Genomic DNA, 21,255 nt, shown 5'->3' on the forward strand with positions numbered 1-21,255 from the left:
ACATGGTGATATGCCGTCTCTACTAAAAAATACAAAAATTAGCTGGGCATGGTGGTGCATGCCTGTAGTCCCAGCTACTCAGGAGGCTGAGGCAGGAGAATCACTTGAACCTGGGAGGCAGAGGCTGCAGTGAGCTGAGATCACGCCACTGCCCTCCAGCCTGGTGACAGAGCGAGACTCCGTCTCAAAAAAAAAAAAAAAAAAAAAGGAAGAAGAAATATGCAGCTATAACACTTTGCTAATAGACGTGAAGGATTCCTGAATAGGCTGGACACTGTGGCTCATGCCTGTAATCCCAGCACTTTAGGGTGCTGAGGTGGGCAGATCACTTGAAGCCAGGAGTTTGAGACCAGCCTGGCCAATGCGGTGAAACCCCATCACTGCTAAAAATACAAAAATCAGCAGGGGTGGTGGCACGCATATGTGGTCTCAGCTACTAGGAAGGTTGAAGCATGAGAATCGCTTGAACGTGGGAGGCAGAGGTTGCAGTGGGCCGAGATGGTGCCACTGCACTCCAGCCTGGGCAATAGAGTGAGACTCTGTCTCAAAACAAAATAAAAAAATAAAGATTCCTGAATAATTGGAGACATTTTATGTTCCTAAATGAACTAGCTTAGTATTATACTATACTATACCATACATCAATACTATGTCAGTTCTCTCCTAATTCATATATTCAGTTCTTTTTGGGTTTCTTTAAATGAAACTTGGCAAGATAACTGACAAATTCATCTAGAAAATAAATTGTGCAAGATTAGGCAAAACTTGAAAAAGAAAAAACTTTGGTAGGGGGGAGGAGACTAACCCTATCAGATATCAAAACATAAGATATGAACGTTAGAGTGCCTAAAATAGTGTGTTATTGATCAGAAATAGAAAAGTAGAACAATGGAATTGAATAGAGTCTAGAAAAAAGTCCATGCATGTATGGCAACCTAGGATAAGATAAAGTTGGCACTTAACATTAGTGGGGAAAGGATGGGCTTTCAGTAAGTGATTTGAGGGACAGTGGATTATCTGAAAGAGTTGCAGGGGAGCTCTTTACCGCTCTCTATGTACAGAAATAAATTCTAGATAAATTAGGAGGCTAAACATAAAAACAACTTAAAAACTATTATAAAACAGGAAAATATTTTATAATCTTGGTATCTCTTTAAACAATATATAGAGTCATGAAGAAAAATACTTACAGATTTGATGATTAAAAATGAAAACATCATAATGAAAGACAGCATAAACACTAAAAAATTTGAAGTACATGTAATACAAGAATTTAGAGCTTCTACAAATCAAAAATTAAGACAGCCCAATAGAAAAATATAGGCAAAGGATAAACCTAACAATTCAAGACTGTGGCCAGAAACATAAATAGATGTTTCTTTGACTTCACTGGTTATCAAGAAAATACAAATTAAAATAGCAATCAGGTTTATTTTTTGCCAATTAGCAAAAATGAAAAAAAGATTGATAATATCCAGTATAGATGAGGGTTTGCAGAAACAGGTATTGTTGGTGTCGTAAATTGATAACAGCTTTTTTGGAATAGTAGTTTGGCAATTTCTGTCAAAATTTAAAGTGTGCATTAACAGAATGAAAGAAGTCTACGAGCCACGTGATCATCTCCATAAATAACAGAATGAGTATTTGACAAAGTTTAACATCCTTTCATGATAAAAACTCTCAAAAAAATAGATATAGAAGGAATTTTCTTCAACATAATAAAGGCCATTTATGAAAAGCTCATAGCTATCATAATCAATGGGGGGAAACTGAAGACTTTTCATCTAAGATAGGGGTGTCTAATCTTATGGCTTCCCTGGGTCACATTGGAAGAAGAGTTGTCTTGGGCCACACATAAAATCCACTAACACTGATGATAGCTGATGAGTGCTAAAAAAATCTCATAATGTTTTAAGAAAGTTTATGAATTTGTGTTGGGCCACATTGAAAGCCATGCTGGGCTGCATGTGGCCCATGGCCTACAGGTTGGATAAGCTTGATCTAAGATCTGGTATGAGGTAGGGATATGCACTTTCACCACTTCTGTTCAACATAATGCTGGAAGTACTAGCAAGACTACTCAGACAAGAAAAAGGAATAAAATACATTTAAATTGTAAAAGTAGTAGTAAAATCATCCCTGTCTGCAGATGACATGATCCTATATGTTGAAAACCCTAAAGACTGCAATAAAACTTAAAACTAATATGTGAATTGAGTAAAGTTGTAGGACACAAAATCAGCATACAAAAATCAGTTGCATTTTTTACACCAATAAGTATTCAAAAAAGAGATCAAGTAAATAAAATTATTCATGACAGCATCAAAAATAATTAAATACTTAGGAATAAATTTGACCAAGGAGGGGAAAGATCTGTAACTGAAAACTAATTGATGGGAGAAATTGAAAAAGGCATAAATAAATGGAAAGATACTCCATGTTCATGTATTGGAAGAATTAATATTTTAAAAATTATCTGTACTACCCAAAGCAATATACAGATTCAACACAATATCAAAATTCAAATAGCATTTTCACAGAAATAGAAAAAGCAATTTTAAAATGTATATGGAATCACAGAAAACTTCAAATAGCCAAAGCAATCATGAGAAAGAAAAACAAAGTTGGAAGCATCACACTGCCTGTTTGCAAATATTTTGAAGCTATAGTAATCAGAAAGTGTGGTACTGGCATAAAAACAGACATAGGGACAATATGGATGAACCTGCAAGATGTTACATTAAGTGAAGTAAGCCAAGCACAGAAAGACAAATACGGTATGACTTCATTTATTTGTGGAGTGTATATATTTATCCATAAAAGTAGAGAATAAAATGGTGGCTACCAGGGCTGGTGAGAGAAAAGGGGATCACTGAGAGAGTTTGCTCAAAGGAAATCAACATTTCAGTTAGATAGGAGGAATAAGTTCAAGAAATCTATTCTACAACTTGGTGACTATAGTTAATAATAGTGCATTGTATTCTTGAAAGTTGCTAAGAGAATAGATTTTAAGTGTTCTCACTTAAAATTTTACAATGTATACATATTTCAAAACAACATGCATACTATAAATACAAGTTTTTATTTGTTGATTACAAAAGACATAGATTTACAGAATAGAGATAATTAACATACACATTATGTTAATTGGCTCAATTATGCATATGTTAATTAGCTCAACTTAGCCATTTTACAATGTATACATATTTCAAAACAACATGCATACAATATATATACAATTTTTTGTCAATTACAAGACATACAGACTTATGAAATAGAATAGAGAGCCCAAAAATAAACCCAAGTATATATGGTCAACTAATTTTTGACAAGGGTATCAAGAAGACACAATGGGAAAAGGTAGCCTCTTCGATAAATGGTATTGGGAAAACTGGATATCCACCTGCAAAAGAATGAAATTGTACCCTTATACCATACTCAAAAATTAGCTCAAAATGGATTAAACGTAAGACATGAAACTGTAAAACTCCTAGAAGAAAACATTGACAAAAGCTCTTTGACATTGGCCTTGGCAATGATTTTTTGGATATTACATCAAAAGCTCAGGAAACAAAAATAAACAAGTGGGACTTCATCAAACTAAAAAGCTTCTGCACAGTAAAGGAAACAATCAAGATGAAAAGGCAGTCTGTGGAATGGGAGAAAATACTTGTGAGCCATGTATCTGATAAGTGGTTTATATCCAAAATACAAGGAATATATATAACTCAATACCAAAAAACAACCCAATTTCAAAATGGGCAAAGGACTTGAGTGGACATTTCTCCAAAGAAGACCTAAAAATGGTAAAGAGGTATTTAAAAAGGTACTTGACATTATTAATCATCAGGGAAATGCAGATCTAAACCACATTGAAATACAATATCACCTCACACCTGGTAGGATGGCTGTTATCAAAAAGATCAGAGATAATGAGTGGTAGTGAGCATGTGGGGACAAGGGAACCCATGTACACTGTTGGAGGAATGTAAATTGGTATAGTTGTTATGGAAAACAGTATGAAGGTTTCTAAAAAAAATAAGATAGAACTCTTGTATGATCCAGCAATCTCACTTCTGAATATATATTCAAAGGAAACAAAATTACTGTCTCAAAGAGATATTTGCACTCCCTTATGCTAAATGCAGTAAGTCAGTTACAGAAAGACAAATACTGCATGGCCTCACTTTCATATAAAATCTAAAAATGTTGAACTCCTATGCAGAAACTGAGAATAGAAGAGTGGTTACCAGGGGTTAGAGGGAGGGGGAAACAATCAGTGGGTACAGACCAACATCTACCCATACCAGTCAGAAAGGTAGTAATATAAATTATGCAGTAGCCATAATGTAAACTACTATGGAGCAGTTAAAAGAATGAACTAGATCTATTTGTCCTGATTGATAAGATATCTTATTAAATTGAAAGCAACTTGCACAGCAATGTAGACAATATGATCCTGTTAAAACCCATGGAAATAAAAGTTGAATATGTACACATCTAAATGTAAATGCCTAAAAGGGGGATGAACTTGCAGTTGAAATGGAAGACTTTTAATTTTCTACTCTGTATGTTTCATTTTATTTAAATTTTGTACTTCTGTACTTTAAAAATATGATAAAGTTAAAAATAGACATTTAAACAGATAATATTGCTATTTTAATTTATTGTAATGTATTCCTCATTATATATTTCCATCTGGTTTCTTCATCCCTGCATGAATATGTAAAAAAAAGATAATATAAAATGAAACCTTCTGTTCTTACCTCCTAAAATAATGTTACTAAATAATCCAGTTAGTAATACTTATTGAATCTTTGCTGTGAATATTTCCCTGTTCTTGGGAGCACTAAGAATAAATGGAAAGCTACTTTAACTATAGTTTCTATTAATTGAGTATTAACTGTGGACCAGAGTATACAATGGCTTTATATCCATCACCTCATTTAATGTAGTATGATGCTCATTGTATAGATGAAAAGCCTAAGGATTCGATTGGTGAAGCATCTTTCCTAAAGTAGAATTTCACTTCAGAATGCAGAACCAAGGCTTATAACCATTTCCTGTGATGCTCTTTCCAGCGTATAATCTGGGAAGTGGAAATAACAACTGAGTGTTTTCTCTTGTACTGGTCTACATTATGTGTATACATCCTTCCTATTGGTCTAGTTACATCAATCTGACCAAACAGTAAATGGCATGCTGGTAATGACTTATGAACTTCTGCAAAATGTAAACTGTCTGATGTTTGTTTTTCAGATTCAGGGGTCAGTTTACTTCATAAAAAATCATTAGAAAAGGAAGAATTATGCCAAAGACTTAAAGAACAGTTAGATGCTCTTGAAAAAGAAACTGCATCTAAGCTATCAGAAATGGATTCTTTTAACAATCAACTAAAGGTATTTATTTTTGATACTATTTATTTTTAGGTAACTGCCTTCTTACCTTCATTATCTTGATTTAATAGAATAAATAGCTAAAGCTATTATATGTATTACATTTTCATAATTTATTTTATAATTTCAACTATACAAGAATTTCAAGATTGTTTTTAATGTTCTAGTTATATGACATAGTGTCATATAACTAAACATATACTTTATCACAGTTTACAGTTTTTGATGACTATGTGCTGTTTGTATTGGCATCTATACATTTCCAGAACAATTGCCTTTGTCAGTATTACAGAACTGATCTCAGCCAACGTTATCCTAGGCAATTTTCAAAAATGGGAAATATGGAAAATTTGAAATAGTTTAGGTGGTAGAGGCTCTTTTAACACAGTTTTTATTTTGTTTCCTTGTTAAGTGTAATTTAATTAACCTTTGTTAAATAATGCAATAATCAGTGAAATCTAGAACAGAATCTGGCACTGTAAACTTTGCACGAAAAGCACGTTAATGATTCATTGTTTGCCGCAGTGGCAGAGCAGATGTCCAAAACATAGACTGTCTGCATATCATTCACCACAGTATTCATTGTACACTGAAGCCATACCTATGAAAGAAACTAAAAACCAGACTCATGGCATAGAGTGTAAATTTGGGAATAGTCTTCAGTTATTCCTTTGCTAACAATATAAAGTTTCCAGAGCATAAGGTATTCTCTGTAAGAAATAAAGCTTTTCATAAAGCTTTTGTACAAGAAATCTCTCTCTTCATATGGCTTTTATCATGCTGACTTATTTAAAATAACATTAACACCAAATATAGAATAAACAGCATGCTAAAGAAAGGACAACATACTGGCTTCAGGTAAGGAAAGGGAATTTGAGGTGAACAATATTAATAATACACTTTACACAAGCATATATTCAGTAGAAAAAAATTTTATAGAAAACCAAATCATTTGTCATTGCTGGTTAGACAAGCCAGGCAACTTATCTTCCCTATATTATTTCTTTAAAAAATCTATGTAATTGGGCGTGGTGGCTCATGCCTTGTAATCCCAGCATGTTGGGAGGCCAAGGTGGGCGGATCATGAGGTCAAGAGATCGAGACCAGCCTGGCCAACATGGTGAAACCCTGTCTCTACTAAAAATACAAAAATTAGCTGGGCGTGGTGGTATGCACCTGTAGTCCCAGCTACTCGGGAGGCTGAGGCAGGAGAATCGCTTGAACCTGGGAGGTGGAAGTTGCAGTGAGCTGAGATCGCGCCACTGCACTCCAGCCTGGCGACAGAGTGAGACTCCATCTCAAAAAAAAAAAAAAAAAAAAAATCTGTACATAGTTTAATTGGCTTTTTATCTGCCTTATCTTACAGTGTGGGAATATGGATGACTCTGTTCTTCAGTGCCTTTTGTCCCTGCTAAGCTGTCTCAACAACCTCTTCCTCTTACTTAAGGTTATTTTCTAATATCTAGCTTCTTTTCTTTGAGTTACTTTACTGTTTTATTTTTTTAAAACTAGACTATTCTTTGCCTTTATCTGAGTATCTTTGTTTGAAATAACATATACAATATAAGCCTTTTTTTTTCTGTTTGCTTGAATATCCTTCTGCTATCTGACTGCCTGTTTGAGTCTAATGCCAGAAGTCAGTAAGGTTGCCTGTCACAGTAACCTTTCTCAAAAGAAGCCCAGGACACTTAGAAATATAACCTGGTTCCTTTACAACATCCCTGTGAGTCGGTTAACTGATAAAGATGATTACTAACTCAATTCAAAGGAAAATGTGAGATTAAATCACTTACCCATATCATTGAAAATCAGTGTTTAAAATAAAACTTAATACTTTATGAAATCTAGGGCAAGTTTATGTCATATGCACCAAGCTGCTTCCTAATACTGTCGTAAGGACAATTTTAAAGAACCAATAATGCAGGGGCAACTTTAGTCAGGTCTAGTTACCAGGCTCATATTTAGACATGCTTGCACATCAGATAAAAATGTTTAAATTATATAAATAACTATTTCTCTTTGCCATATATAACGTAGAGTATTAAAATATTTTAATAGAGCTTAAAGAAATGTGCTTTATGTTTACTGCTTGCTGACTCTAGTAGATTTTGACTACACATTTTACTCAGTACTAAAATGGATGGCAATAGGGCATCCATTTGCCTATATGCATATATGCATATATGCATATATATTCCACAGTGAAGACAGAAACATGATAAGTAGAGTTCATTTGTTACCTGAGCAAAGTAGGGCAAATTGGAAAGATGGTACCAGCAGGGGACCCATATTTTAGCCTTTATGGTTATGGCATGAATGGCCAGATTATATGGTTTTTAGAACTTCTGCTATGGATTGCATAGAAACTAAACTAAGTTTCTTCATCTGTAAAGTGAAGTTTAATGATGATTTGTGGACTGTTCTCCCTCACAGAGTCTGGTTCTTTCAGTTAGCATTTGATTCTCCACAGGCCAGCAGTTATTCTTGTCCCTTGTTTTACTTTGTTCCTTCTGCTTCCTGCCTTCCAGACTTACACTGCTTATTGATACTTTCATCAGAGCAATTTAGGAAACTAAAGAGATATGAAATCTATACTGTCAGAGCAGTCAGGAGACTGTGTTGTCACAGAAAGCAAGAAAAGAGGTCTTCTGTAGTTACTAGAAAATGATACAGAGTTATTAGTTAACATAGTACTAAAAAATATTGGCCAGGTGCGGTGGCTCACGCCTGTAATCCCAACACTTTGGGAGGCTGAGGCAGGCGGATCACCTGAGGTCAGGAGTTTGAGACCAACGTGGCCAACATGGTGAAACCCCGTCTCTCCTAAAAATATAAAAAATTATCCGGGCATAGTGGCGGATGCCTGTAATCCCAGCTACTCAGGAAGCTGAGATGGGAGAATTGCTTGAACCTGGGAGGTGGAGGTTGCAGTGAGCCGAGGTCGCACCATTGCACTCCAGCCTGGTCAACAAGAGCAAAACTCCGTCTCAAAAAAAAAAAAAGAAAAAGAAAAAAAGAAAAATATCCATTGAATTTGTCAAAAAGGAAACTTTTGAAGACCTTGCTAAAAGTGCCATTTCACTTGAGTGATAAGCAGAAGCTGGATTGCAGTGGATCAGGAATGAGTAAGAGTTGAGGAAGGGTTAAGTGAGTAGCAACAACTCCTAGAATGAAAAGAAAAAAGCATGGGGGTCAAAGGAAAATTTTTTTTTTTTTTTTTTTTTTTTTGGTTTAAGAAAGACTTGAAGGAAATAGTAAAGAGAAAAGAAAGGAGGAGGCAGGGGGAAAGAGAGAAAGATTGAGATTGTGGTAATTGATGGAGCAAAGTCTGAAGAAGCAGATTAAGATGGAATGGAGAGCACAGATTAAAGGATTAGATAAAAAGAATAATTTCAGTGTAACATACGGGGAGAAGATGGATATGAATGCAGTTAAATTTGTTGGTAAGAGAGTAGGAAGTTGACAGTGAAACGGGAAAGGTTCCCTTGTCCCCCTCGAAGGGCAAGTGATGGGGGTGTGGCTCACTTCTTCAGTGCCCCCCTGCTCAAACCTCTAGGGGAGCATACAGATGGGCAGGCTGTGGGGCTCTGACCCCACGGCAGTGTCTAGGGGTGAATGTTTACAGCTGAAGCCCCAGTGGGGGTGTGTTACAGAGTGCTCTTTTAGTTTGCCGCCTATAGGTGGTTTGTGTTACCCAGCTCAGTTAGACCCCCTTACTTATCACAAGAACAGAACAGAGGGATTTCTGTATCCCAGGGTTTCTTGCCTTGGTGTACTGGAAGAATTGGATCACACGTGGGCTTGGAGAATGAATGCAAGGTTTTATTGAGTAGAAGTAGCTCTCAGCAGATGGGGGAGCAGGAAGGGAGATGGTTTTACCCTGGAGTCGGGCCACAACCTGACTTCTCACTGCTCCAGCCAAACTCCGCGTTGTTCCTCTGGTCAGTGGCCTGCTGGTACCTGTTGACATGCTCTTCCACCAGCGTGCTCTTGATGACCAGCTGCTTGTGTCATCTTCTGCCGATGTGTTCCTCACAACGTCCAGCCACTTACGTCTCTGCCTTTTTAGGATCTCGGGTTTTTATAGGCCAGGATTGGTGGCGTGGCAGGCCAGGGTGGTCTTGGAAGATGCAACATTTGGGTGCGAAGGCAGGAGTGCCTGTCCTCACCCAGGTTCATGGGCATAGGCCCGAGGGTGAAGCCCTAGCCAGGGACCCGCCTTTCTCTACCCAGTACTTCCCTGGCCCACTCCCATATCGACAGCTTCAAGACTTAAAATCAGAGGTAAGTTGGACCATCAGAAAGAATCTTCTTGGGTAGAGGAGGACGTGATATAACTCAACCTAGGCCAGAAGAAGAGGGGTGGAGATGCAGGAAGTGCTATTGATTTTTTGAGATGGAAAGATGAGAGAGCTGCAGTCTGATGGCCTAATGAGGCAAGGTTTATAGCTGGTAGTGAGGAGAATGGATGGAAGATTAGGAAGTTTCAGGAGAGAAACAGGCATGAAATAGACATCTCAGTGCAGATATGCAAGCTTAGTAGAGGAAAACCTAAGTGTACTGAGCAAAGTTGAATGTCTTTTTTAAGTTGGAGGTGATGTATTTAAATTGAAAACAGTATGCCTAATTGTGTGATTTTTCCTCACCAATGTTCAGCTGTTTAGGTATAAGCACAGAGAAAGATGATGAAATAGGTTCATGGTTCACACAGGTTTGAGGTTTTAATAGACATGCACAAAGAGAGAGGGACAAAAGAGTTACAGATCTTGACAAAAGCATTATGATCAAGATGAGCTCTGAAACATGAACTAGACATGAAGGATGTGAAGAGAGGAAGGGGGTTAATAAAGAGAATGATGGGAGTCAACAGAATGGTCTCAGTGAGGTTGAAAACCTATTGATGGCTGGGCGTGGTGGCTCACGCCTATAATCCCTGCACTTTGGGAGGCTGAGGTGGGTTGATCACCTGAGGTCAGTAGTTCGAGACCAGCCTGGCCAACATGATGAAACCCTGTCTCTACTAAAAATACAAAAAATTAGCTGGGTGTGGTGGCACACGCCTTTAATCCCAGCTACTCAAGAGGCTGAGGCAGGAGAACTGCTTGAATCTGGGAGGTGGAGGTTGCAGTGAGGCAAGATCATGCCACTGCACTCCAACCAGGGCAACAAGAGCAAAACTGTCTCAGAAAAAAACAAACAAACAAACCCTATTGATATAGATGTACCAGGTATAAGAAAAGTTCGAAGGGTAAGAACTTACGTTTGAAGAATGGGATATTTGGTTAATGGTAGTTCTGTTTCTGATTAGTAAGACTCAGGGTGTAATAATGGGAATGATGGATTAAGTAGAGTTAAAAAGGTCATCGATGAAGAGATCAGCCTGAGAGTTGAGGTTTGGATTGCATCATTTATGTGGATATCAAAGACTTAGAGAATAGTGAGGTGAGTGAATGACCAGGTGACTAATGGATGACAATAAAAAGGAAGGAGAGAATGGTATTGCTGGATGGTAGGAGCCCCAGAAAAGCATGGAGTTGGTAAGAGTGAGGGAGAAATAACCATCTGAAAGTGGCAATGAAGAGCAAGGAAAATACCATAGTTATCCTCTGACCCTGATGTAAATGGAGTATATGATAATAAACTGAGAGAGGACTAGTGGAAAAGTAGTATCCCGAGGGATCAGCCAAGAAAGTGAAGAGGTAAGAGAATTTTCGTTCAGAGGATTGTTAGCCGTACGATAGTTTCCTGATCACATAGAGGAAGTTCCAGGAGAGTGGAGAAGTTTGAGGAGAGAATGAGTAGGGGATTGGGTCAGATTAAGGGATAAACAGCAGTGTAGAGATAAGAATTCAGGTGATAAGGAATGAGAAGAAAGGCTATGTCTTATCAGTAGGTGAGATGGAACTGGTCCTGATAGTGTTGGAGGAGGGCAGGCACTTAGTTCTAATGCTGTGGTCCTTTGTGATAGTAGAGCACCTGGTCTCACTCCTTTAGTCTTAGGTTAATCACTCCTTTAGGCTACTTGTAGTGACAACAGAAGTAAAATATTTAAAATTATTTATCTTAGAATGTTATGTTTTACTGGAACCTGCAATATGCATGTATAGAATTAATAATTTTTACTCTTTTGGTCAAGTTATGCGAAGACAAATAAAAAAGCCAGTGGATTCAAAAGTGAAACATTTGACAGGCCATTATACCATTAAGAAAATTCACACATCTGGCCAGGTGCTGTGGCTTACGCCTGTAATCCCAGCACTTTGGGAGGCTGAGGCGGGTGGATCATGAGATCAGGAGTTCTTGACCAGCCTGGCCAACATAGTGAAACCTCATCTCTACTAAAAATACAAAAAATTAGCCGGGCATTGTGGTAGGTGCCTATAGTCCCAGCTACTTGGGAGGCTGAGGCAGGTGAATCACTTGAACCCCGGAGGCAGAGGTTGCTGTGAGGTGAGATTGTGCCACTGTACTCCAGCCTGGGCAACAGAGCGAGACTCCGTCTCAAAAAAAAAAAAAAAAAAAAAAAGAAAATTCACACATCTTTAGCAGTGAAGTGCAACGAAAACTGTACTGGCCTAGGAATCTAAAAAAGTGAACTCTAGTCTTATCCATGCCACTTGCCAGTTGTGTAACGATCTGTCATTTACCCTCCAAATTTTGCTTTCTTCCTTTACAAAACATGCTGACATTATCTGCCTGTCTTCTTTGCAAAGTCATATGATTAAATGAGATCACATATAGATGGAAATGCTTTGTAAACTCTTATATACAAATATTTTTGTTATTTGTGAAAAAACAAAATTATTTTCTCCCACTCTTCTTAAGAAAAGGGTTGTCAGAATCTCCAAAATATCTTTAGTATTTTGGAAAGTCAACCAGTGTTGACTTGAGATAATGATTAGGGAAATGCTTGTCCGTAGGGGGAAAGTAGAATCTGTTAATGGTAGAATCGTGTTTTCCTTCAAGGAGTTAGGTCTTAAGCCTATGCTTCCAAGGATCTGGAGTAATCTACATTAGTAATACCCCTCCAGGTGGCATAACCCGCCATGACCAAGTTGGATTTACCTCAGCCATACAAAGATGATTTAACATACAGAAAAGTTTAATGTAATTTACTTTATAAACAGACTAAAGGAGAAAACGATTATGCTCATCTCATTAGATACAGGAAAGGTTTTTGATAAAATTTAATATCCATTCATGATTTTAAAAGTAAAACTTATTAGCAAACTAGTAATAGAAGTTCCTTAACATAAAAGAGATAATCTATCATTCTATTAAGATTGAGAACAACTTGGCTGGGCGCAGTGGCTCATGCCTGTAATCCCAGCCCTTTGGGAGGCCGAGGCAGGTGGATTGCCTGAGCTCAACAATTCACGACCAGCCTGGCCAACATGGTAAAACCCCGTCTCTACTAAAAATGCAAAAATTAGCTGGGCGTGGTGGCATGAGCCTGTAATCCCAGCTACTTGGGAGGCTGAGGCAGGAGAATTGCTTGAACCTGGGAGGCGGAGGTTGCAGTGAGCTGAGATCGCGCCACTGCACTCTAGCCTGGGCGACAGAGCGAGACTCCATCTCAAAAAAAAAAAAAAGATTGAGAACAACTCTTAATGAATTCTGGTTGGTTTATTTTTTTCTTGCTTAACTGTTATGTGTAACAAGGACCTCCTGGAAGTAGTGACTTAACGCAGAGGAATAGGTCTAAGGACAGGAATTTTTACATCACCATAGTCAAATAGAGGAAATACTTGGCAAGCTTTGTGGTGCGCTTCAAATCTTACTAATTTGCATAGACTATTGTATATGCATTTTTCATTTGTCCAATAAATATTTATTAAATATCCATATTGTACTAGACTCTCTGTTAGCTGGAGACACCTTGATGAAAGACAGTCTTGTTGTCAAGAAACTCACTTCAGTGGAGGAGGCAATCATATAGTTGGAAGACACTGTGATAGAGGAATATACAGAATGGCACAAGGAAGCTCATTAACTCTGACACCGGAGGGAATAGGGTTAGTAAGGGAATACTTATAGCTGTATTTTAAAGGACAAGTTGGAGGGCTAAGCCTGCAGCCTTGTTGAGATCAGACATTAATTTGGCTCCTTTTTACTCTCCTTTTAAACTTAGTACTCTCCTCATTTTTAACTTCAATAATAATAGCTAACACTTATTGAGAACCTATGTGCTCTGCACTATAATAAGCACTTTATATGTATTAACTCATTTTATCCTCACAACAACTCTGTGAGGCATGTATCATAACAAGCTTCCCCAACCCGTGGTCCACAGGCCACATGCGGCCCAGGACGGCTTTGAATGCAGCCCTACACAAATTTGTAAACTTTCTTAAAACATGAGATTTTTTTTTGCAATTTTATTTATTTATGTATTTATTTTTAGCTCATCAGCTATCGTTAGTGTATTTTACATGTGGCACAAGACAATTTTTCCTCTTTCCATGTGGCCCAGGGAAGCTAAAAGATTGGACACCCTTGTACTATAATTAACCTCATTTTACTGATGAGGAAACTATAAAATAACTTTCCTAAGGTTATACAGCTAGTATACAGAGCCTGAGTCAAGCCTTGTTAGTCTTATTCCAGACCCATGCTCCTCATCACTAAACCACCTTGCTTCTCTATATATTGTAACCACTATATTCTTCTGCTTTTCAATAGAATTTAGAGAAAGGTACAACAAATAAAACCCTCGAAGCTGAGAGCTGTGGAAATTTTGCTATAAAAGCAGTATGCATTATTATTGGCTTAAGTTGTAAATGTTTTGCTCAGACATGTTGGACATAGTCTCTGGACAGCATGCTGTACTTAGATCAAATCTATTTCAATCAAGTAAAAGGTTCACTTATAAAATAGTTATCTCTGAAAAGAAATGGAGTTTGGAGTTGTGTTATTGTGTATAGGTTGATACCAAAAAACATTTTTTACCAAAACATTCTACCCAAATATTGTCCAGCTCTCACCTTTGCCATGAAGTTTCTTTTGATTACTCTTAAGTCCCCCCGCCCCCACTTCTTTCCTCCAGCCTTCTTTTTCTACTCTCTCGTTCAGGATTCTGTAGATTCCAAATGAAAGAAATTTAGTTCAAAATAATTAAGCTAATGAGTGATTATTAGAAGTATCCTAGGACCACTAAGTGAATCCATGGAAGGGCTGCTGGACAGGGGCAGTTCCTAGGTCTCCGAGCCATGATATTGAACATTCAGCTTCTGTAGTACCCTTTCTCTCCACCTCAGTCTCTCATCTTTACTTCTCTTTTTTCTGAGTTGATTTTATTCCTATTCCCAGATCTTATTTGGTTGTGAGGCAGCTCCAGGTTTACTTTATCCCAGTTTAATGAGCTGAAGAAAGGTTTCTTTCTCCCCACTTCAATATATGTGAATCCCAGGAAAATATTCTCGGCCAGCTTGGATTATGCTTATGTCCTTTGGACCAGTCGTTTCTGAGCAGGGAAGTAAGGTGCTGTGATTGTTTAGGTCAGGAATAAACAATTATGCCTGGTGGGAATGGGAGGAGCTCTGAGTTGGAGGAGCTCTGAATGGGAGGTCTGCTCTGAGCAGACCTTTTAAAACCACATAAGATGTTGGGAGGAAGGTGGAAAGATCAGTTTCCCAGAGGAAGGCAGGGTGCTATTGAAGAAGAGGAAGAGAAAATGCTGAACAGATAATCACAAGTTCCTGCTAAGGAATTTACCTCTGCCCTGCATGTTGACACTTGCCTCTACATTGAGATTGTGAACTGTTTAAAGACAAAGTCTGTAGACTTGGGAGTCAGCCTTGTATTGGAGCCCCTTGGAATGCTTTCTAGCACTTAGCATACAACTAGATGTTCAATAAGCAGTTGTTTATTTCAACCTCTGTTTGGAATGCTTTTCATTATTTTGGCTCATGGTGGTCATGATTTTAGGCAGACATCTTTTCCATTTTTAGTTTTAAACTAAATTATTTAATAATTTTGTGTTTAGTTCAAGATCATATTGGATAAAAATAACTTGGTTAAACTACATATGTCAAAAACATGACCGAACAAAATTTCTCTTCAGATGTTATAACAAGCGAATTATTCCCCCATATTTTTAATGGATTGCTTTTTTTAATTGAAAATGATGCACCAAATCAAAGCGTCGGCTTATTAAAGATTCTGTGTTCCGTAGAAATGAACTGATGGAAAAGTAGATTATTTTAATGTGTTTATCTCAGGAGCTATATGGTTTAAATACTTAAGGTTTTTTTTATCATCTAGATATTTTTTAAAACTTTAAATCTTTTAAATTTAGTTCAACTTGCTATAGGATTTTTATCTTTTAATGCAAATGCCACATTAATACATATGACAAGAATATTTAAATCATTCACGTATTAACTTATTTTCTTTTTCTCCTTAGGAGCTGAGAGAAACCTACAACACACAGCAGTTAGCCCTTGAACAACTTTATAAGATCAAACGTGACAAGTTGAAAGAAATTGAAAGGAAAAGATTGGAACTAATACAGAAAAAGAAACTAGAAGATGAGGCTGCAAGGTAATATAGCTAATATATTTATTGTGCTATATTGCCATTAGAATTGTAGTTTTGTTACTCATATCTTTAGTTTATGAAAATTTAAGGAATATAAAGGGATTATCCTAATCAGATTCTAGATCTCATAAGTTCAGTCCTTTTAGGGGTCAAGTTTGCAGTACCTGATTTTATTTTCTACTAGTGAAAAATAACAGACTTTGGAGTCAAACCTGTATTAGAATTCTTGCTCTTCCATTTACTACCTGGGTGACCTTGGTTAAGTTATTTTATCTTTCTGAACCTCAGTTACTCCATCTGAAAATAGAGACAATAATGCATATCTCATAGGTAAATGTATTAAATAAAATAATACAGCTGGAACTGGGCGTGGTGACACACGCCTGTAGTCCCAAGCTATTTGGGAGGCTGAGGCAGGATGATCACTTGAGCCCAGGAGTTCAAGGCCAGCCTGGGCAACATAGCAAGACCTTGTCTCTTAAGTTAAAAAATAAAATAATATAGCTAAAGAGCCAAGTATAATTTGTTGCACATAGTAAACACTCATTAATTCCATCTTTCCTTGGTAAATCTATTAGTTTCCTGAAAGATCATAAAAGCAGAATACTTAATTGTATATAGTAATACTGAATGTAGAATGCCACATTGATGCATTTCTCCTTTTATCACTGAGATATATTAATTGCCTCCATTTATAGTAAGGAGAAGTAAGACATTTGTGGTATCCAAAGCCTAGAATTATTCATTTAGAAATTTGCATGGTATTTTTCTGCCATTAAGATTCTTTTTCTAATACATTCTTCTCTTTCTTCCAAGTTCTCTAGTATCAGAAAGTAGTATAATTAGTTAACAAATACGGATGAACCAGTATTTTTTTGCCTTGGTAAAGAGTAGATGAGTAATTTCTATGAAAAAGCTAATAGTTACTAGGGAGGCAAGAAAGTTATATTACCATTTAGCATGCCTCTATTCTTAATGGTTTCAAAGTAGCCACCTCCAACACATTTTTTTGAGTGGCTGTTGTCAGCTGTGATGCTGGTAGACTTTGGATTACTCCTCATAATTCTAATAGGAGATTCAGACAGTTAAACAAATAACTGTAATATTGTTTACTCCTAGACCCCCATTTCTTTATTTTGAGACAGGGTCCTTGCTCTGTCACCCAGGCCGGATTGCAGTGGCATGATCAGGGATCACTGCAGCCTCAACCTCCTGGGCTCAAGCAATCCTCCCACCTAAGCTCCCACTGAGTAGCTGGGAATATAGGCATGCACCACCACTCCCTGCTAATTTTTTTTGAATTTTAATAGGGGTGAGGCCTCTCTGTGTTGTCCAGGCCGGTCTCAAACTCCTGGGCTCAAGCGATCTGCCCGCCTTGGCCTTCTAAAGTGCTGGGATTACAGGCATGAGCCACTGCACCTGGTGATCTAGACCCCTGTTTTTTTGGCCTCCTAACGAGATAATAGAATAATATAGAAGTAGAGAAAGTAAAGTTCAAACCAAGTAGCTCTTATAGCTCTTATTTACTGCTTAACTTGTGCCACTTAATTACATAAGGGAGCTGTGCAGTGGTTCCACAGCTAATCCTTATGTCAGAACTTTCTATTGACATATGCAGTTACCTTAATCTTTCTTCATCGTGTTCACAATTCCTTTCAGGCCAAAAGATTATACTAGTTATATGCGTTTAATTTCATTCATCATCCTTGCACATTATCTTAGGTAGTAGAGAAGAGAAATCAAAGAGAGCAGAAGTACATATAGGACCTACTCAGTCTGAAGCTGGGTCTTAGTACCACATCTTGGTTTGATTGGCCATTTGCCCAGGTATATTCCCTTCTTTTCCCCAAGGTATTGGTAATAGGTTTTCACATTTTAGATGTGGCCTCTTTGCCCTTTGCCCAGCTTCTGAGGCATCCTGTGGCCCTGGACCAGTTTCTCAACTACCAACTCTTACATAAAGTTTACCAGAATTCTGGCATGGTTTCCTGCAGGGTGAGCTCAGCCAAGTACCACCCATCAGTAAACCTAGAGTAGAGGGGCCTGACATCCTTTCCTTAAATTAAGCAAGGAGACTTATCCAGGTTGTCCTAGTCTCATATTTATGTGGCCATGATAACCTGGCAGAAGGAGTTGATGGAAAGAATGAAGAGCTAAAAAAAATATAGAAAATTTTAATTTAATGAGCCCTCTGGTTTTTTTGTTGTGCTAAATATGTGCTAAGTACTCTGATAGTGATATTTATAATGCCATAAAAATTCAAATGAAAGCGAATTAAATATTAATTACTAGGCTTGGAAAAGTGTCCTGGAAAGTTACAGAGGAACTGAGAAAGGGGTTATTAGTTGAAATTAAGTGAGGACTGCAAGAGAAGCATTTTCCTCACAGAAGAACCAGAAGTCAGTTATGAAAGTTGCCAGAGGAAGCGTTCTATGACATGATAGAGGATGAAGGAGGTTTGGAAAGTGTTGGAAGGAATCTAGTAAATGGGCTAGTGAACCAGCAGTATGAAGTCTGAAACAGTTGGGAGATAAGGAGAAAGCATTGATGACTAAGGGCCTACAATATTTTGAATTATCCAGGATTTCGAGATTCCTTCAGGAATTAAGGAATAAAGATGTGGAATTATGCCAAGGTTCCCACTTTGGAAGGGTATATATGCTGACAAATCTCAGGAATGTATCCAGCTATAGTCTTCACTGCCCTGATAGTGCTGAGTCTTGGAGAAGGTGCTAAATTTAGTGGTGGCAGCTCTACCTCTGAGTAAGGTTGTGAAAATACATGCAAAGGAGAACTATAAGATGCATGAGTTCTAATACTAAAATAATTGATCACAGATCACCTTGACTGGCTGGAAACCAAACTGTAGCTGTGTTAGATTTCATTGAAATGTTTACCAAAGCACGTGGACCTAGAGAGGAGAAATGCTCTATTATCTAAGCAAACAAAAAAGACTTTTTGAAGTAACAATATAAAAAGTAGACTGGGCGCAGTGGCTCATGCCTGTAATCTCAGCACTTTGGAGGCCAAGGAGGGAAGATTACTTGAGGCCAGGAGTTCCAGACCAGACTGGGCAACATAGCAAGACCCTGTCTCTACAAAAAAGAAATTAAAAAGTTGGCTAGGTATAGTGGCATGTGCCTGTAGTACTAGCTACTTTGGAGGCTGAGGCAGGAGGATCACTTGAGCCCAGGAGATCCAGACTGCAGTGACCTGTGATTGAACCACTGTACTCTAGCCTGGGCCATAGAGTAAGACCCTCTCTCTTAAAAAAAAGAAAGTAGGTTATTTTTCTAGAAGCATTTCCTATTTCCACAGCAACAACGACTAAACCCCTGAAACAAAGATTAGACAGGACAGTGAGAATAACAGCTGGAAGACAGTTCTTGTCAAGTATCTGGAGAGAAAGGAAGGAAACTTAGATGTAATTTTTAGATTTATTTGCTAAATGGTTCCATTTCAACCTTTTTCTTTTTTTCTTGAGTTTGGAGGTTGGTTAGCAGGAGGGAATTTTTGGGTGTGGGAAATTGTCAGTCATATACCCCAGTGCATCCACTAATCAATCCAAAGCTTCCAAAGCTTTTCTTGATTGATTGATTTGTTTTCCTTTCACCTCTGATCTCAGCAGTTTCTCCCCACCCCTGTACTAATACTACATTGCTAGTTCTTCACCTTGACAGGAACCAGATCTTATAGTATGTTTTTATTTAGTGTAAAAAATTTCTAGGACATTATGCAAACTCTTTTTCTTTTATGTAAAGGAAAGCAAAGCAAGGAAAAGAAAACTTATGGAAAGAAAATCTTAGAAAGGAAGAAGAAGAAAAACAAAAGCGACTCCAGGAAGAAAAAACACAAGAAAAAATTCAAGAAGAGGAACGGAAAGCTGAGGAGAAACAACGTAAGGATAAGGATACTTTGAAAGCTGAGGAGAAAAAACGTAAGGATAAGGATACTTTGAGACAGTAGAACAAAAGCAACAAGAAAAAAATGACCTGATAAGACACAAAAAAAGGGAAGAAAATTAGAAAGATACTAATTGTAGAGTCAAAAAACCTTTTTATAAATTAAACTTGGATTAAAAGCCTGTAGGCGTATTAAAACAGACTGAAATCTTAACACAGTAGTAGAAATCTTAGCACAGCAGGAGAAAAGAAGATAGTTACTACTGATTGTGAAAAGACTCTGATGTGGTTTTCATAATTGAAGTAAAATAGTTTTAAATATTTTATTCAACCACTATAACTAAGCTATTTATTTTAATGAAACAACAGTAAAATTTTGATACACCTCAGTCCATTTCTACAATACTTTTAGTAGTATTGTATCTCTTTTAGATACATAAACCCTTTGAATCATTATTAATGATACAGTGTGTTGAAATTTTATAAGTTAAAGCATTTATTCTAAAGATGAACAAAGTAAACAATTTTATTCTTATCAAATTCAGTATATTTGTGTATTCTTCCACTATTTTCCTTTTAGAACCATTCTGATAGATCTATAGATTTTTCTTCAGCCATCCCTGTTAACTTGCTAATCTTCTCTTTTGAGACCCCCCCTTTTTGTCCTTTTCTTCCCTGTTATATTCAGACCTCCACAGATCAAACCAAGCCTCTCTTTGCTTGGTCTCCTTCCACTTTGTACAGCTCAGCCTGGCCCCCACTCCTGCACTTTCCTTTCCACCCATGTGTGTGCTTCATCCTGCAAGTCATCTCTTTGTTTTTCTGCCTCCTACCTTACTTAAGATGAGCATCCTTGTTTGCTTTTTTATTAGATGACTAGTCAAGATACTGAAATCCTAACAAGTCTGTATCAAGTGGATTTTCATTGTACTATTTGGTGCTCGATTTTTTCTTTTAGGTTTTAGAGCTCTTTATTGAGTCATAGCAAAGATATGTATACATGTAAGTTGCAAATAATGACAATTGTCTTCTCTTTAGGTGAGACAGCTAGTGTTTTGGTGAATTATAGAGCATTATACCCCTTTGAAGCAAGGAACCATGATGAGATGAGTTTTAATTCTGGGGATATAATTCAGGTAGGAAATGAAGTCTTTTTTTTTTTTATCATTAATAACCTAAATACGTTGTAATATATTAGTTTCTGTAGTAATGTTGACCATTAATTTCATATATTTACCTTTGTAAAATATTTCTTAAACATTACCTCATTTGGACTTTACAACATACTTCAGAGCTGCATAGGACAGTTACTAAGTTCTAGCCAAGGAAGCTTAAACTCACACAAGTTGTAACTGTCAGCATTGCAGTGCCAGAATGGGATGCAGGTATGTGTTTTTTTATTTCCAAATCCAGCGTTG

The 21,255-nt window shown here is 37.3% G+C and overlaps 1 protein-coding gene and 1 non-coding gene across 12 annotated transcripts in view; both read left to right on the forward strand.

Annotated features, from left to right (window-relative positions):
• The window catches only part of ITSN2 (intersectin 2), a 158,389-nt gene that overhangs the window by 69,948 nt on the left and 67,186 nt on the right, over window positions 1-21,255 (forward strand). For 7 of the 11 annotated variants that reach the window (XR_010123127.1, XM_063648897.1, XM_054476542.2 and 4 more), the window contains exons 16-19: window positions 5,260-5,399; window positions 15,802-15,938; window positions 19,697-19,872; window positions 20,876-20,973. Coding sequence is in view for 10 of the 11 variants with exons in the window: in XM_063648897.1 (XP_063504967.1) it covers window positions 5,260-5,399; window positions 15,802-15,938; window positions 19,697-19,872; window positions 20,876-20,973 (551 nt within the window). In the remaining variant the exon portion in view is untranslated. Of the gene's footprint in view, window positions 1-5,259; window positions 5,400-6,762; window positions 6,844-15,801; window positions 15,939-19,696; window positions 19,873-20,875; window positions 20,974-21,255 lie in introns of all 11 variants that reach the window. The other 4 variants (XM_063648900.1, XM_054476545.2, XM_054476548.2 and 1 more) reach the window with 2 other exon arrangements.
• On the forward strand, window positions 17,912-18,039 carry LOC129030984 (small Cajal body-specific RNA 21). Its single transcript, XR_008500873.1, has one exon. It is a non-coding gene; the product is annotated as a small Cajal body-specific RNA 21 (non-coding RNA).

Source organism: Pongo pygmaeus, chromosome 12 (genome assembly GCF_028885625.2).
Source record: "Pongo pygmaeus isolate AG05252 chromosome 12, NHGRI_mPonPyg2-v2.0_pri, whole genome shotgun sequence".
Taxonomy (NCBI): Eukaryota; Metazoa; Chordata; class Mammalia; order Primates; family Hominidae; genus Pongo; species Pongo pygmaeus.